At 51.1% G+C, this 15276-nt stretch overlaps 7 protein-coding genes and 1 non-coding gene across 8 annotated transcripts; 4 read left to right on the top strand and 4 right to left on the bottom strand.

Annotated features, from left to right (window-relative positions):
• Positions 1 to 95: 95 nt before the first annotated feature.
• BKA58DRAFT_412089 (uncharacterized protein) lies at positions 96 to 1929 on the bottom strand (the record flags this gene model as incomplete). Its single annotated transcript, XM_046172333.1, has 2 exons — positions 96 to 139; positions 183 to 1929. The coding sequence occupies 2 exons, from the start codon at positions 1927 to 1929 to the stop codon at positions 96 to 98; spliced, it is 1791 nt and encodes a 596-aa protein (XP_046024158.1).
• Positions 1930 to 2356: 427 nt separating this feature from the next.
• Positions 2357 to 3625, bottom strand: BKA58DRAFT_440711 (checkpoint protein Hus1/Mec3; the record flags this gene model as incomplete). Its single annotated transcript, XM_046173771.1, has 6 exons — positions 2357 to 2383; positions 2434 to 2510; positions 2558 to 3317; positions 3369 to 3381; positions 3431 to 3536; positions 3583 to 3625. 6 exons carry the CDS (start codon positions 3623 to 3625, stop codon positions 2357 to 2359), a joined length of 1026 nt encoding a protein of 341 aa, XP_046024157.1.
• Positions 3626 to 3923: 298 nt separating this feature from the next.
• On the bottom strand, positions 3924 to 4728 carry BKA58DRAFT_470114 (concanavalin A-like lectin/glucanase domain-containing protein; the record flags this gene model as incomplete). The annotated part of the gene is made up of 3 exons (XM_046175176.1): positions 4564 to 4728; positions 4028 to 4513; positions 3924 to 3980 (listed from the first exon to the last, which is right to left on the bottom strand). Exons 1-3 carry the CDS (start codon positions 4684 to 4686, stop codon positions 3924 to 3926), a joined length of 666 nt encoding a protein of 221 aa, XP_046024156.1. The 5' UTR covers positions 4687 to 4728.
• Positions 4729 to 5881: 1153 nt separating this feature from the next.
• On the top strand, positions 5882 to 7164 carry BKA58DRAFT_458943 (uncharacterized protein; the record flags this gene model as incomplete). The annotated part of the gene is made up of 4 exons (XM_046174700.1): positions 5882 to 6121; positions 6175 to 6518; positions 6579 to 6797; positions 6851 to 7164. 4 exons carry the CDS (start codon positions 5882 to 5884, stop codon positions 7080 to 7082), a joined length of 1035 nt encoding a protein of 344 aa, XP_046024155.1. The 3' UTR covers positions 7083 to 7164.
• An 88-nt stretch (positions 7165 to 7252) lies between these two features.
• BKA58DRAFT_386553 (uncharacterized protein) lies at positions 7253 to 9400 on the bottom strand. The gene is made up of 5 exons (XM_046170479.1): positions 9076 to 9400; positions 8767 to 9022; positions 8571 to 8717; positions 8402 to 8519; positions 7253 to 8342 (listed from the first exon to the last, which is right to left on the bottom strand). Exons 1-5 carry the CDS (start codon positions 9271 to 9273, stop codon positions 7358 to 7360), a joined length of 1704 nt encoding a protein of 567 aa, XP_046024154.1. The 5' UTR covers positions 9274 to 9400; the 3' UTR covers positions 7253 to 7357.
• A 716-nt stretch (positions 9401 to 10116) lies between these two features.
• Positions 10117 to 10556, top strand: BKA58DRAFT_386551 (uncharacterized protein; the record flags this gene model as incomplete). Its single annotated transcript, XM_046170478.1, has 2 exons — positions 10117 to 10292; positions 10426 to 10556. The coding sequence occupies exons 1-2, from the start codon at positions 10143 to 10145 to the stop codon at positions 10552 to 10554; spliced, it is 279 nt and encodes a 92-aa protein (XP_046024153.1). The 5' UTR covers positions 10117 to 10142.
• A 3199-nt stretch (positions 10557 to 13755) lies between these two features.
• BKA58DRAFT_t52 lies at positions 13756 to 13843 on the top strand. Its single transcript has one exon. It is a non-coding gene; the product is annotated as a tRNA-Gly (tRNA).
• A 745-nt stretch (positions 13844 to 14588) lies between these two features.
• BKA58DRAFT_458941 (uncharacterized protein) lies at positions 14589 to 15155 on the top strand (the record flags this gene model as incomplete). Its single annotated transcript, XM_046174699.1, has 2 exons — positions 14589 to 14652; positions 14703 to 15155. 2 exons carry the CDS (start codon positions 14589 to 14591, stop codon positions 15068 to 15070), a joined length of 432 nt encoding a protein of 143 aa, XP_046024152.1. The 3' UTR covers positions 15071 to 15155.
• Positions 15156 to 15276: the final 121 nt, after the last annotated feature.

The raw sequence follows: 15276 nt of genomic DNA, 5'->3' as shown, positions 1-15276 counted from the left end.
TAATTGGGTGTAAGCAGCCATCTCTCGCAGGATCCACTAGCCTCTCACCCCATCCTAGTTGTCCTAGGTCTGACTCTCGTCCCTCCCATCATACCTCACCCTTCCCGGCTCCCTCTCCAGCCCATCCCACATCTCTTTACTATAGTACCCAAGACAAACATTACAATTCCCACATTTCCCACAGCCTTCAGGTTCCCTTCGACCCGTATACACATTGAAGACCCAATCCTGCGGTCTCTCGCCCCACGGACCAGTTTTGAGATCATACTTGTCAGGCGCCTCAGGGAACTGAATCTGATGACGCGGCTTGGTGCGATTCGTAAGCGTGTGAAGATCCCTACCCCTCTTCCTCGCGACTTCAATCGCACGACGAAACCAGACCTTGCTTTTCTCGTTGGGCGAGGGTTCTCCTCCGCGTCCAGGACTAAATGTAGTAATTGGCCCACTGCTTTTCTCCACATTCTCCAGATACACAGCTTGTGGTACTAAAATTTCAGGCCCTGGAACTCCGATTAGAGAGATAATCGCATCTTCGAAGCCTTGTTCCTCGTTTGGTTCCCATTTGATGTAATATTCGCTGAGCGATCCCCACAAGATCAGAACCTCGTAGCTCCATACACTCTCTAGGAAACAGCGTTCCAGGTACGCTCCATCGCTTTCCCATTTTTCTGCGCTGTCATCTCTGTTGTAGCAGGCTTCAAGCTCGATGTCTTGGATATCTATGCAGAGGTGCTTCAATTTCTTCATGTTGCTGAGTTCTTCTGGGCGGAAGGCGGAACAGCGATACCCGTGAATACTCCTTGGCTTGTCATGGTAGTCATAGAACATCAGGCTTTCCAAGGTGTTTCCTTGGGAGGTACCGAGATTGCGAACAAGTGAATCCGCGTCTTCGAGTAGAGCATTGCCGGCACGGAAAGAGGCTGTGATCAGGCCTGACGGGGCAGCGATAAGAGCAGCGATAAATTCTTGCCCCAACTCATCGCAATTGTCCAAAAAGAGGTGTTTGATGGGAGAAGTTTCAGCAGGTAGAAGGTCCTCCCAAGGCGTATCGTCGTCTTGAACACCTTCGCAGTCTCTGAAATATAGTTTTTCCAGGCTTGGGAGACGGAGGAGTTGCATGAGGAAGCCTGTGTTGGAAGGCCAGGTATTGGGATGGTAGGCGGAATCCATCCAAGTTCCGGTGGGCAGACCAATAGCGACCGAACTGAGCTTTTCGAGGCCTGGTCCCCAAGGAGTTTTCTTGTTGTACGAGTTGTTGATTAAGATTTCAAGCCAGTCGAGACATGATCTCGATGCGGTCCCACCACGCGCCGTCATGACGAACTTGACGTCCCGAAGCCTAGGACAACTTGCAATCAAGAGAGCCTTAAGGTAAATGTCATGGCCCTCGACAATCTGCGTACGTGCTTCCTCAGCGCGTGCGGGAAGCAAGCCACTCTGTGCTTGATCCAATGGCTCCAGATAGTCGTCGATTTCACCGGGTATGAAGTCCCAGGTTATTGGCGAGCGTAGGCTCTGATCGACCGGAACTTCAAAGTCAAGCGTCTTCCATGCGTCCCATCCTGTACGATCATACCAAACCTCCAGACTTCGAACGTGCCAGGCGAGGATTGGGTCACAATATCCGTAAGCGCTTCGGAGGAGTGTGGGAACAGTCGTTGGGTCAATATCAGACGAGACACCATACTTTGTATAAGCGTCGCGATGGCGTTTGAGAACATCTGTAGAGCATGCGAATAAATGCTTGCAGGTATATGCGAAGTCAATCTGAGATGCGGGAGGTATGTAGTCGATGATATGATGAACGAGTTCAGTCGCAAGATTTGTGATGAAGCATGAGCTGTCGCTATTGACTGCACGAAGGTCGCTCAAGTTAGATGGGTGGGAGGGCAATGAGGCGGTGAAGGGGGATCCTTTTGATTCACCCATATTATGTTTTAGGGAATTATAGAGCGCTTGTCGGACTGAGAGGAGAAACCGACTTTATACTTGTCGTAACAAGCCAGCTCGAAGCATGAGGTTTTGCCTCGGCGTGGTGCAAGCGGTTTGGTGTTCTAGGCATCCTTCTGCTGCCTTCGGCTAATAGACTGCTAATTTCGCCGACGCTTCCATCTCCAATCGTAGCCCGTACACGAGTAGTACGATTAATTATGCGCATTTCTAGAGACAGTCGAGAGTTGTGGTTATTCTGGCTATTCTGGCTCGCACGTCGAAGTGTCAACGTGTGGCGCTCGCCACCACAAGATTAAAGATGTCTGCTACGGTGGATGGTGGTATTGCGGTGTGCGGTACACTGGTCGCAAGAGCAAAGGTACCTAATTCGTGCCTCGTGAGGGTGTCATGAGCGCCAAGGCAGCTATGCGCTGTAGGAGCTGATAAAGTACTGCTGTGATGTCAGTCTGGGTGAGCGAGGGTGTGAAGAGTGCTACGTACTGTCAGGACCGACTCGTCGTCACCATTATCGTTGGGTAGGTAAACATAGAGGATGAGTGCATGCTCATGACAGAAGCCTTGAGAATATTAGCATGTTGGCAGGTTTGAAGTTCGTACGACTTACAAGCGATGACTCGTCCCCCCAGCCTGCCCACACTCATGACCTTACCCCAGTCACGCCCATCGATCCTCACTGTAGCCCAGCCTTCTTCACTACGCCCATCCGCCGTGCCCAGCTGCTTCATACGTGTGCTCGGGTGTTCAGCTACGCCATCCTCGCCACCAGCGACGTGGCCGGGGTCAAGTTCTGGATTGCTAAGATCGGTCCATATAGAGGATATGTTCATGGCGTCGGATCGGATACTCATCTTGAGGCAGCCGTGCATATTGGCGGCAACCTCTAGTCGTGTTCTTGATGCTGTCGTCGCGGTGCTTGCCTTGGTGTCTGCCAGCGCTAGCTTGGTGAACCTGTCGCTGATGCTCTTCAGCTGCATCAGAGGAGGCAGTATGATGTGTACGTCTGGCTCTCTACAGACGGGCTCATGCAGATGCGCTACAGTGTCTGGCGCAAGCACCCGTACGGGTATTTCCTGCGTGACGATGGTCTCGCGGTTTCCTCCACCAAATTCATTGTCAAAGGCAGCGTCGAAGCCATCGTCGTTGTTGGCTGTGGCTGCAGGGAAGGCGCTATACGTATTCGAGGACGTGGTAGTGACGATAGTGAGGGCAAGCATGGGCAGGTTGTCCTTCTTGGTGAGGCGTATCTGAGCGGAAGTGGCATTGAGGGCCGACTTGAGGGCGCGATTTAACGACGTGAGCGGAACTTCGAGGTTAATCACGTTGTTCGCTGCTGACTGTACGCTGATGGTCTCAAAGATGGAGTCCTGCGCGGCGCATTAACATCGAGCCAGCCAGAGATGGGACGGTATGCTTACAATAGAGAGGACACTACATGCGGTTAGAACGAGAGACACCAATGTACGAGGCGTCTACTCACGCCCATACTTGGGTGCCCTGCTCTGGTATGATGGTGAAGCATACTTGCTCCTCGCTGAGCTTCACCCACGCGAGCGGGCCGAGCGAATTGAGCGACGCCGTGAGCTCTACATGGTGTCAGTCGCAGACGGATGTGTTGGCTTATGCACCTACTCGTAAAGGTGTTAATGTTCTGTATTGACGCCTTAAAGCGCATCTTGCCGGTGTTGTCGCACGACGCAGGTGGGAAGTCGCGACGCGTCGAGAAATGTGGAGGGGAGGCCAAGCGAACGTCATCGCCTGCGCATTACTCACCACATCATCACTAGCAACCTTCACCACTTCTCTCAGTCATCGTCGCAAATGGATATTGTCTTACTGCACGCATATTTCATACATGAAGTATCGATGAAACACCGGAGTAGCACAAGCTTGGCTATTCTCGACTACCTACGACGATGCAGCGACTTCCAAGTCGTGTTCCGAACATGAGCAACACTATCGCACCCCTCTTTCTACGCCTGTCTCTGCACGGAGATACCAGTGTTCGATATCGTTGTCTTCGAATACATCTAATCAGATATTAGCAGGGTCGGGTGGTACGAGATGTACAACTAACCTGTCCACTGGTTCCTTGTATCTCATATCGACCTGCGCCAGAGATTGGGACATTCGCACCGCTCTTGGTAGTCGCCGAAACTGCCGTAAACGATATTGTCCCAAAATTCGGTGTTGCCACGAGCTGACCCGGGATCACCTGGTACGCCTGTACGAACCAGTTTGCCGCCAGTGCAGTCAGAGAGGATGGATCCACCCCATTAGGAGCTGCGAGAGTTTGTGTCGTCCTCCTGTTTTGCGTCTTATTTTCAATTGTTACAGTACCTCCTGCAGTAGCCACACTAACTGTCACGGTGATGGAGTTACCGTTGGCAACAGGAACCGTCGAAGTGGTATCTGTCACTGGACCGGGGAAGTATGCGGAGAAGCTTCTGAGCGTACTGTTGTACACGATGCCACCGCCGAGCACGTTCTCCTGTTCAAGTGTATCCCCAATGCCAACCCAGATCGAGAGTCGGTTGCTACCCGATAAATTCGGTACTGTGAACTGTATTTGCAGTTAGTACACACCTCACATGCAGCCCGCAAGTCACTCACGGTGCCTGTTACGCTGGCAAACGAGTCTCCTTGAGGCACTTTGAGTACCGCGCCCCCACGATTCAAGTCGAAAGCGGCAGATGCAGCTGACACACAGCACGCGAGAAGAGTACTGGTTTTCATGGTTGAATTTGCTCTAGCCAGTAAAGAGAGGAAATACTGTGCGATAAGATGTCCAATGAGGAAAAAGATGCAAAAGCTTCCTGATTTGAGGAGCGGAAGTAGTCGACGTTCCAGAAGGATATTTGAGATTCTGGAGTCTATACCTGACAGCACCACATGGACTATATTGCTTCCATGGGAGCGTACCCGGTTGATAAAGGCTGGTTCCTTGCGATCAAAGCCCAGTTTATACCACAGCCTATTATTTCGGCCCACTGCACGTCTCAACAATCCGATTAGTACGCGACTACAAACCTTTGGCCTTCGTCGCTACCCAGCTGGGCACCTTATGATCGGCCAATGAGAAACGCGCAATTCTTTTGAACCATGCCAAGACATCCGTACGAATGGCACGCGTTGATGAGGAACGGGGGTTGGACAATATAAACAAATGGTAAGGATTGGTACCCCACAACTTGGCGTGACGGCAAAGTAGAATAGATTGAGGCTCACGCAACCTTGTCCCAACGTCCGCGAACATCATCCTATCCGAGAAGTGATTCAACCACTCACGGTCCTTTGGTGACCTGAGTTCTCATTGTGCAAGTGGGGCGTTATGGGTTCCGCAGCTCACATGCATGCAACTGCCGACTACATGACAAGACCTCCAATACTTGTGGAATATCGAAGAGTAGCATCACTGGACTCGTTCGGGCTCTAGGAAGACCTTTGCCAATCACAGCGGTGCTGTCGCTGACTGAAGACGTCAAGCTCACCATCATCATGAGATTGTGCTAATTGGCCAAGCCAACGATGAAGTATCCGCAATACGATCAGCAGCGCCATGGATGGCATGAGCGCCCGATACGATAGGTCATGTCAAAGCAAGTGGATGAATAGCGTTTTGACATGGTCATCCGGGAGCGTTGACGTGGAGGCTACCCACTCATGCGACGACATCGTGCATCCACATTCACCTTCTGAACCCCAAAGTGCATTAGCTTTGTTCCAACGCAAGATGCTGCCCATCGCTATCTCGACCAAGACGGAGTTCCGCCTTTGCGACACAGCATACCCGCTCGGCACTACTACCCTTGATCCCAGCGGCATCGCATGCATATTTCACGCTGTTGTATAAAATACTGAGTATCAAACATACCTCTTACCACCTCCACCTTCTTCTTCTTTAACACGAAATAGCACCAGCTTCGTCAAGATGAAGGTTTTCACTGCTACCGCCATTGCGCTTGTTGCACCCGCAACGGCGCTGTTGCGCTTCCCATGCGCTCAGCTAGTCATCGACAGGCTAGACCCTCTGGTCACGCCAGGCCAGGCTCCCTCGCCGCATTTACATCAAATTCTTGGAGGTAACTCCTTCAACGTCACCATGGAACCAGAGAAGGACATGCCCGGAGAGTCAACATGCACATCATGCCAGTTCAGCGAGGACTTCTCCGTATGTGGAACCGATCGTCTATCAACTAAACGAAGTCGCTAATGGATCTGTAGAACTACTGGACAGCTGTGCTATACTTCAAAGCCAGAAACGGTACATACAAGCGCGTTCCCCAAATCCCCAACTCGGGCTTCAACGGCGTCAACGGTGGCATGACAGTTTACTACATGCAAGACGGTCTCTACAACTTCCAGCAAACCTCCAAGGTGCAAGCTTTCCAACCTGGCTTCCGCATGTTCATCGGCGACGTCAATGCGCGCACCAAAGACGAAGCAGAACGCTTCCGTCAGCTAACATTCACTTGCTTGGACAATATCAACACGCGTGACCCACAGACTCTCGACTTCCCCACCCAACCATGTAAGACTGGTATCATGACTGCTGTTCGCTTTCCCACGTACGTCTCTTCCCTCCATCTCCTCTCATATATGCAGCATGCCAGTCTAACACGCCTTAGCTGCTGGGACGGAGTCAATCTTGACTCTCCAGATCATATGGCGCACATGTCCTACCCAGAATACGGGTCCTTCGAATCCGGCGGGCCCTGCCCCGCCAGCCACCCTGTGCGCATGGGCCAGCTCTTCTACGAAGTCATCTGGGATACGAGCAAGTTCAACAACAAGGCTGATTGGCCGGAAGATGGCAGTCAGCCCTTTGTCTGGAGTTTTGGTGATGGGTAAGCCAAGGGATATTGTACTAGAAGGTGTTGTGGCTAATATGTTTTGACAGCACGGGCTACGCGAACCATGGCGATTACTTGTTTGGCTGGCAAGGCGACGCGCTTCAACGCGCTCTTGACTCGCCTTGCTACCAGAACTGTCCTACGCTCAAGACGCAGGATGCCACTGCGATGAACAAATGCACTGTTCCGCGTGTTGTCAAAGAGGAGATTGATGCGTGGGTGAGCGAGCTGCCTGGTGGCCACCAAGCACAGTATGTTAAGAAGCGGTGGGCTGAGTAGAGGTACACGCTTCATAGTACGAAATCAAGATTGATTCAGATTGAGATAAAGAAATTATGACTATGACCTTAGTAGCTACTGAGTAGGTAAATGCTAAGTGAGATGCGTCTTTGCATCTCATCTTGCTAATAATACATGAGATGTTCTGAAAAGAAACTTTCTAATGATGGTATATGACTCCGGCCGAAATATGGCACCGCGGTTTGCGACGAAATGTTGTGTGCAAGGAAAGACCGCTGTTAAAGAAAGGGAAAATGTGAGCTGTTGTAGCTTTGTTATCCGCGCGCGAGCCATTCGCGGGATCGAATGCGCGGGAGAGGCTTGTGGAGACTGCACTTAGCTGTCCCACGTATGCGAATCACAGTAACCTCGCTCGAGTCTGCTTCGCTTTGCAGCGCAGCGTCACCCGCGTCCCCGTTCCGTACCCGTGGTGCTGGGCATGTGCATAGGACTCCAGCACTGTCCACAGCGTCTTCATCGTCTTCCAGATATATCGTGGGCGCGACGGAACTTCCCCCATCTTCGCTTTTTTCTTCGAAGAGACCAATCTCCTTATCCCAGATTTCATGGCTGCTTTGCCTCTTCAATCCTAGGCTCTTCACAATCTCTTCGAGCTCCGCCGCACTAATCCTGACTCTTCCGCTCATCGCCTTTTCGAAATCGGCATCGGAGTCTTTGGGCGGAGAGTACGTGAAGCCGCTGAGTTGTGACCAACCGCTCATCCTACGCGTACTTACGGTAGATACAGAGAAGCGTGAAGATGGTCCTGGTTTTGTGACTCTACGCGGGCTGGATCGGGTTGAGGGTGCTTCGATGTCGAAGTCGAGGTTAGATTCATCATCGTGAAAGCGCGCTAGGCTGTTGTTGTTATGGCTGTGAGAGGGGAAATATGCTGTGTCAGGGCGGTAGATGACTGTTTGGCCTGAATAGCGTAAGTTGTAGGAGTCGTCCATGTCCGGTTCGTAAGACTCGGAGTAGCTGGGAACGAGATCGTCGACATCGCCGTGAATCAGATGAACAGTGCTGCCGGCTATGGGGCCAGAAATGGCGGCCACACGCGGGGCGTTGCGGGGTGTATCGAGGGGATCGCGGATCGCTCTACCAAGAGGTACCAGAGTGCTGAGATTGACGGCTATCATAGCGGCTAGGAATTCGACCATACCCCAAGTAGTGAAAGTCAGGTCGAAGTTGTTGCGATGGCCGACATGAGCCCAAGAGGTGTAGACCGTTCGGGTTCTAATGATAGCTGCAGCGCATACACTGCAAACCTGTTAGCGGCCAACACCCCAGAGGCACTTTTGTGAACTGTGAGAACATACAAAAGACCCAATAGTAGAACTGCAAGGATGTGTAGCTTAGCACCAAGATTGGAAGGAGTACCGATGGCGATTGGTAAAACAAAGACAACCATTAGGACGTTGGACGCTGTGTTGATCGCTAAACTAATGGGTTAGATCTGTTTGTTAGAGCCAAGAATGTTGTACTTACAGTAATTCGCCATGGCCCAGATCTCGGACTCACTTTGCGACATACATAACGCCGCGTTATCGTACGAAAGATCCCAAGCCGCCACAAGTGGTACACATTGCGCCAGAAGCGATATGAACCATTCAATTGTGTGCCAGAACACGAGTACTAGGTCTGTCAGCTTTGATTGTAAAAGTTTGCGTTACTGTAGACCTACGGATAAGACAGATGAGAAGGAAAGTGCGTCCCATCTGTAGATAGGACTGGCGTCTAGTACTGGCAAGAGGTAACAGAGTGAAAGCAGCCGACAGCTTCACGAGACCAAGCCCGAAGATGATGAACGAGTTCAACGCCCACATCCAGGGGCCCATCTGGACGGTCTTGCTAGCGGGTAAGACATAGTCGTCTTGCTGCTGTCCCAGACCGAGCTCTACGACTCCAGAGAATGTGATGAAGATTCCCATTGTGCACAACTATTCTGTGTCAGCAAATATGAAACCATGTTGTTGAACTGCACTGAACATACAGCGGCCAGAACCATCAGTCCATCGTCGATGCCGAAAGAGCGGAGGAGCTTTCCACGAGTGAAGGCTCTGAGCGAGTAAACCAACAGCGCGGTCAAGGCCAGCGTAACGACAATGGCAAGATGAAGGGGCCCCTTGTCGTGGACTAGCCAGGGCAGAGGAGTTTCCGTGGTTGGGACTGCGCTGGCATCGACACTCATTGCGTGAGCTGACGGTAGCAGTGTCCTGTTTGCTCCGTGTATTCATGCAGAGTTGTCGACCAGGCGAAGGTGAGGTGATTGAAACGATTGAATGTCTGATGAGAAGTACACGGGTGAAACGAGTGTATGGCAGGAAGAAAGGACTGTGGTCGAGAGGAATAGAGGGGCACGGGATGTTTAGAGGAGAGCGTCTTGTACGACGAATTGGACATGGCGTTTCAGCCCGGGGTAGCACCGCAGACACAGGCGCATGGTTCACGGCTCCTCGCCGACGTCGCTATAGAGATAGCAAAGCTGCGCATGCACAGTGTGGAGCCAATCGAGTTGTCATAGTCTGCAAGGTACGCGAGCGGGGTGTTTTGTTTTCCCGTTGCGCCTTTGGATTAGTCCTCCACTGCAGAGCTTTTAGTGCATTCCAAGGTACAGCCCGGTCGCTCTAGTAATACTATCGGGCGCCTGGGGGACTGGATTATCAGGTACCGCCTCGGACGGGTCCAGGACACGACTGCTTTTCTCAAGGCTGATCCTCTCTGCCAGGGGCCATCTCAGGGCTCTGGAGGGTCTTTCTCAGGGTCAATATGGTGGGCGTCCCTTCCCGCATACCAGCTTTCGCTACCAAGTTCGTAACAAGCACACCAGGTGACATAAGAGTCTTCTGAAGACGAGATCTCGTTCCGATGAGAGATTGCATCATCGTGAGAAAGTAGATGCGCCTCTGTCTCCACACCATGCAGCCCGAAACAGCAGTAGTGAAGATTGTGGCTTGAGACCGAAGCAGTAGCAATGCAGCATTGCAGTACAGCCCCAAAAGAACAAATAGAAAAAAACGAAGTTCAAAGTCTAATGCCCTTCAAGGATGTATTTGTGAGATGGGTTCGTGTGGATGGGTGGAGAATGGCGCGTCCTCTCCTGCATGCGACTGGTTGATCGTCGCGTTGCTTTTGCTCGTGATCTTCAGATTGACGAACGGGTATTGCGAATTCCAGCGCCACAACGATATGCGAGATGCAGGAGACCTTGTAAGCACGAGATATCAACGATGGAAGGTCTGAGACGGGCTGGAATGCGGAGGTTGCACTGAGCCACGCGAGGAGGCGCATTACAGCACCGATGCCTTCAATGGGATAGACTCGTGGCTCACTGGCTACCCAGGCATCGGCGGTGCATTTCACTTCAGATCTGGTGGACATGATGAAACGCGTTTCTAGAAAAAGCATCAATGCGTTGGTGTGCGATGAACTCATAGAGTTGAGGGGGTATTGGAGGTGGTTAGAATGGTAGCGAAGGTGTCTCTCCAGTGGCATCGAAGACGGTGGCTTACGCTTTGTCTGTTTAGGAGCTGGCGGCGGGGAAGGAAATCTGGACGAGCCGGCCTTGGCACACTAACTCGACCCAACAACTGCTGAAGCTATCCATCATTCCTACACTGGCGTATGCGCACAGCACAGCGTCTGCCGCAACCCGCCCCAAATGTCTCCTCCCGATCCCGCAGACCATGAACACACAGTCCCATCAACCCCTCCGAGGTGCCTCGAGCGCTGCGACTAATTACAGACGAGGATCATTGAACCTTTCGAGAGACGCATCAAACTCCCATCTACCGCACAGGCGCTCGATCTTCGCCTTACACCTAAAAAGCCCTTGAGGGGGTTCTATTTTGATGCGGAAAGACCTCGATGGTGTGACTGTGGAGAAACACGCTGGTTACACGAATCCCAGAAGTCAGTCGCCGTATGTACAGAGCCGGAGCGATGTGCACGTTGTCCGGTCAAAATAATATAGACGGATTGTCTGTATGAGCTTCGGTGAAGCATTTGACGGGCTAAGGCTACTGTTGTTCTTCGCGCTTGTTCATTGTCCCTTAGTCTGCTAAACATCAGCCGTCCATCTCGGTACCCTACGACAACTATTGCGATTGCCGCTACTGTTGCTACATTGCCAGCTGTTACCCAAGATCTGCGCGCACCGGCACTCTCCTCCCATGGCTCTTCTTCTTCGGGTTCTCGGCTACCCTCAGCCACATGGTCGGGTGCGACGCACACTACTTGTGTTTCTGTCGTGCCGTCGGCCGAGTAAGCCGCGAACACGGATCGTACAGGTCATTTGACGGAAACGTCATACGATTCGAAGCTGCCGGTGTCACGATCCGATTGACGATATCTTATTCCAATAGTACCCATGATCCTTGTGTGGTATCGCCCGGGAACATGTTCTCCTGGTGGCGGTGTATCATCACACGTCTGGTCCGAGAAACCGAGAACTGGAGCTGCCTCGCTTCATTAGCAATCAGCGCTGGTAGAAGGAAAGACTCAAACACTTACTCTTCAGAGTCAATGGGGTTAGAATTTCACTGGGACAAGCATCTCTAATTCGATCGCTGTCGATGTTCTCACATTTCATATCGTTCACGGAGACCCCGAAAGTCACAGGTGGGAAAGAAATTTCGCGCAATACGTCCATGCATTGAGCACTCAGCACACCTTCGCAGCCATTCTCGCTTGTTCCCGAAGCTGTAGCATTGATACCTTTGAGCCGATAGAAGCAACCCATAGTTACGCTTGTCGACTCTGGATGGCTGATATAAGCAGTAGTTCAGCTGGTCGAACGGTCGTCATTCACGGCAAGCGATATATAGCAGTCTTCCTCGGATGTGATCTGAAACCTGGTCTGACCAGAGGAGTTGTACCTAGGCATTGTAATGGAATTAGAGGAGTTGTAAGTCGCCGTTGTAATGGGACACCATGGTGTGTTATTGTTGAGCTGGGCGAAACAGGACTGTAAGAGAGTGATTGCTACGAGTAAATAGGCGGGTAGGAAGTTTGAAGTAGCCATCGTATTTGGTAAAGAGGTCGCAGCTGCGGAACAGAGCGGATCAAGGTAAGCAACGTGACTATACTATACAGAAGACATGTCGGCCATGCTGCATATAACAGTCACAGTTGCCCGCCTGAAGTGGTCAGAACTAGGTTAATTGGTAGCCGTGTATCCGGCAGCGACCACTGCGCTGTACCCGATGCTCATTGTTAATCGTACACCAGAAGCGAACAGGTAGGAATTCGTGGTTGAAGGATAAGGCAAGCAACACGCCACGCCGGATGGCTGCCGGCTTGGCGCAACTGCCCTTAAGACCTGTGTATAAGAGATAGAACAGCGCTTGACCATTTCATCTTGGTGGTGGTAGTGCGAGAGTATGGGCTTCCATGAGGTTGATTTTGTGGATTCGGTATGACCGGAATCGCATGCGAATCTACCTCGCCGGGTAACGCACGACTGAGAAGCTCGATTTCACTACGTACTAAGCCCTTGGAGCCGCTGGATATTCTGATACCACAACATTTATGCAACCGCTTTTCTTGCCTCAAATGGATAGCCCGTTGGGTTCCGTACGACAGCGAAAAGCAGGGAGTGCACATGCCTTACGCAGAGACCGGATCGCGCGCTCTTACTATCGAAAGCCAGTGCGAGCTGCACGACACAGGCAGCTTGATTCAAATACTGCCCAGTGGCATCGATCGGCTTCAACTAGTCGATATCCTCGCCATACAGAATTAGAACGGTCGCATCTCGCTCGCCCGGTGTCTGAAAGGTTAGACAGATTTACTTTGAAGAGGTGAAATGTCGGTAAGAGTATCGATGTGATGCACCACTACACGCAATTCCTCAAAAGCATCAACGAAGCACCGTATACGCCAATGCTCTTTCAGAATGGTGAGCAGCCTGAAAGAGCAGCAGATATCAAGCGGAAATGAATACTACAATAACCCGCTATCTCAGCGTCAGGCTCCCCAAAAGAAACCTCTTCTTCGATTGGCACGCCGACCAGATGGGCAAGGAAATGCCCAGATTTTGCTCATGAGACTAAACAGAATGGTTACCATACTACAGGAGTGTTTTCGAATCATGTATGACTTGCGTCGAAATTACTTCGCCCTACTAGAGCAGTGTATGAAGCTCGGTCGACTTCGGCGTAGTCATAGGTAATAGCTCCAACAATTAGACCAACACGGGGTTCATTAACGAACGCAAAATCCATGCGGAGCAGGCTACCAAATCTTTCGATACTAACTAGAGCACGCATGTAGAGACAGCTGCAGAAGTGCCCAAATAATGAAAACGGTGTTCCTGACAGGGTCGGTCGACATGCCCCACCATCGAATCTCCTCACTAGGGAAAAAGTCTGCCGCAACACTGCCCCACCAAACCATGTCTTGCATATTGACAAACTTCGAGCCTCGTTGTCTGTCAACAACTGTCTTTATATACGATTATCAAGAAGGTCTTTCCATCATTACTAAGCAACAACTGGCCTAATGGCCCAATGGCAAGGCGCTTGACTACGACTCAGTTCGATATCAAGAGATTCCAGGTTGTAAGTAGCTCTCAGAAGCCTCCCCTTCGAATACCGACACTGACGCCGCCAAAAGCGACCCCTGGTTAGGTCACATCCACAGCTCCAGCTGGCTTAGCACCCATCTTTCTTTCGCATCGGTGGTTTAGTGGTAAAATTAGCCGTTGCCATCCTTCACTGGACAGTTTCGGCTAGCCCCGGGTTCGATTCCCGGCCGATGCATTCTTTTTGCTGGTCTAGACGTCGTCGCGGTGTTGTGGTGGTGGTGGTGGTGGTGGGAGATGAGTGTAGTTGAGTTGAAGAGATGGAATTCTTTTGAGGTTTGGCGGAACACCAACACCAAGGCCCTGCCAAACAAAGAACACAGCATCTACGCAGGAGTCAGGATTCATACCTAACCTTATTATTCTGCTGCGCAACGAGGTTACTGCAAATAAGTCAGCTTTTGGCTGTTTTACATGTTCTGCCTCACGACTTCCCATGTCTATTCGCAAACTCTTAAGCTACGAAGCATGCTTAGAACATGTATTGTTGTGACTGCTATCAACTGACTCGTAGCACTCCCATATATTGTGTTCGTAATTAAAAGTCCACTAGCCACTCTTTGCGAGGTGACTATCCAAAAGCCTACTGCGCACAATATCACTGCGCCTGCAACGACAAGTACTTTGCGTTGCCCCTGTAGCCGCAGACTATGTCAAAGTGTCCCACTCGTTCAGGGTGCATGCAATATCCATCATTCCTAGCCTGCGCTGTTCACAGAGCGATTGGTGAAGAAAGTAAGAGAGACCGACCTGGGCACACCGCTCCTGCAATCACTCGAGTAACCGGAAGTCTCACATATCTTTAGCAAGTGCAATAAACCACCTCTCACTTCCTATATTTTCCAAGTCATTCTAGCATACGTTTACCCGCCTGAATTATTGCCATATCCATAACTATCGCCCAAGAACCGCGCTAAATCACCATGAACGCGAACAAAAATCTACCATCGCGCCAGCCAGCAACAGCGAAAGAAACAAACCAAGTGAGTGACAGCCAACTGCAGGCTTTCAGTGATCCACCAACTAACTATGCCAAGCGCTGCAAGACCTGGGCTTCATAAACCCACTGAGAACAGTCAGCAACAAAGCTAAAGATGACGGCGAGCTCATATCGTCCACGACACCGACCGATGCCAATATCGGCTATGCAAAAGGTCTTGGGGAAAGCATCGCCGAGGCGATGTCAACCGCCATGCAGCATCCCATGGTCACTGCCAACTACCGGCTGAAGGAGGAAGTCAGGCGCTCGGCATCAAGTGAGCTTCTGAAGATCGAAGATCTGAGAATATATCAGAGCGCATGCGCTGCGTACAGATTGGGATTGGAAAGAGGCTGGAGCAAGGAGAGGCTGTTGGAGTCGGTTGAAGAGTGGAAGGTGTTTGGGGTGAATTCAAAGCGCAAGTAAGACGTGCGCTTGGGAGACATGGCTTGCGAGGCGCCTGAGAAGAGACTGTTAGATTTGGGTAATTGATGCAGACTTTTAACACGCCGATGACAATGGCAATAAAAGTTTGGTTTGTCGGGTGTTCGTTGTCTTGTGTGTTGAAGTCCTACTCTTAGAACAGATGATTGGAACAAAAACAATGCAAGTACTCGAGTGTTTGAGAAGCC

This window comes from Alternaria rosae (genome assembly GCF_020736505.1).
Source record: "Alternaria rosae strain MPI-PUGE-AT-0040 chromosome Unknown BKA58scaffold_6, whole genome shotgun sequence".
Classification (NCBI taxonomy): Eukaryota; Fungi; Ascomycota; class Dothideomycetes; order Pleosporales; family Pleosporaceae; genus Alternaria; species Alternaria rosae.
Note: the sequence above shows the minus strand (reverse complement) of the source record. Positions and strands in the feature narration are given on the sequence as shown.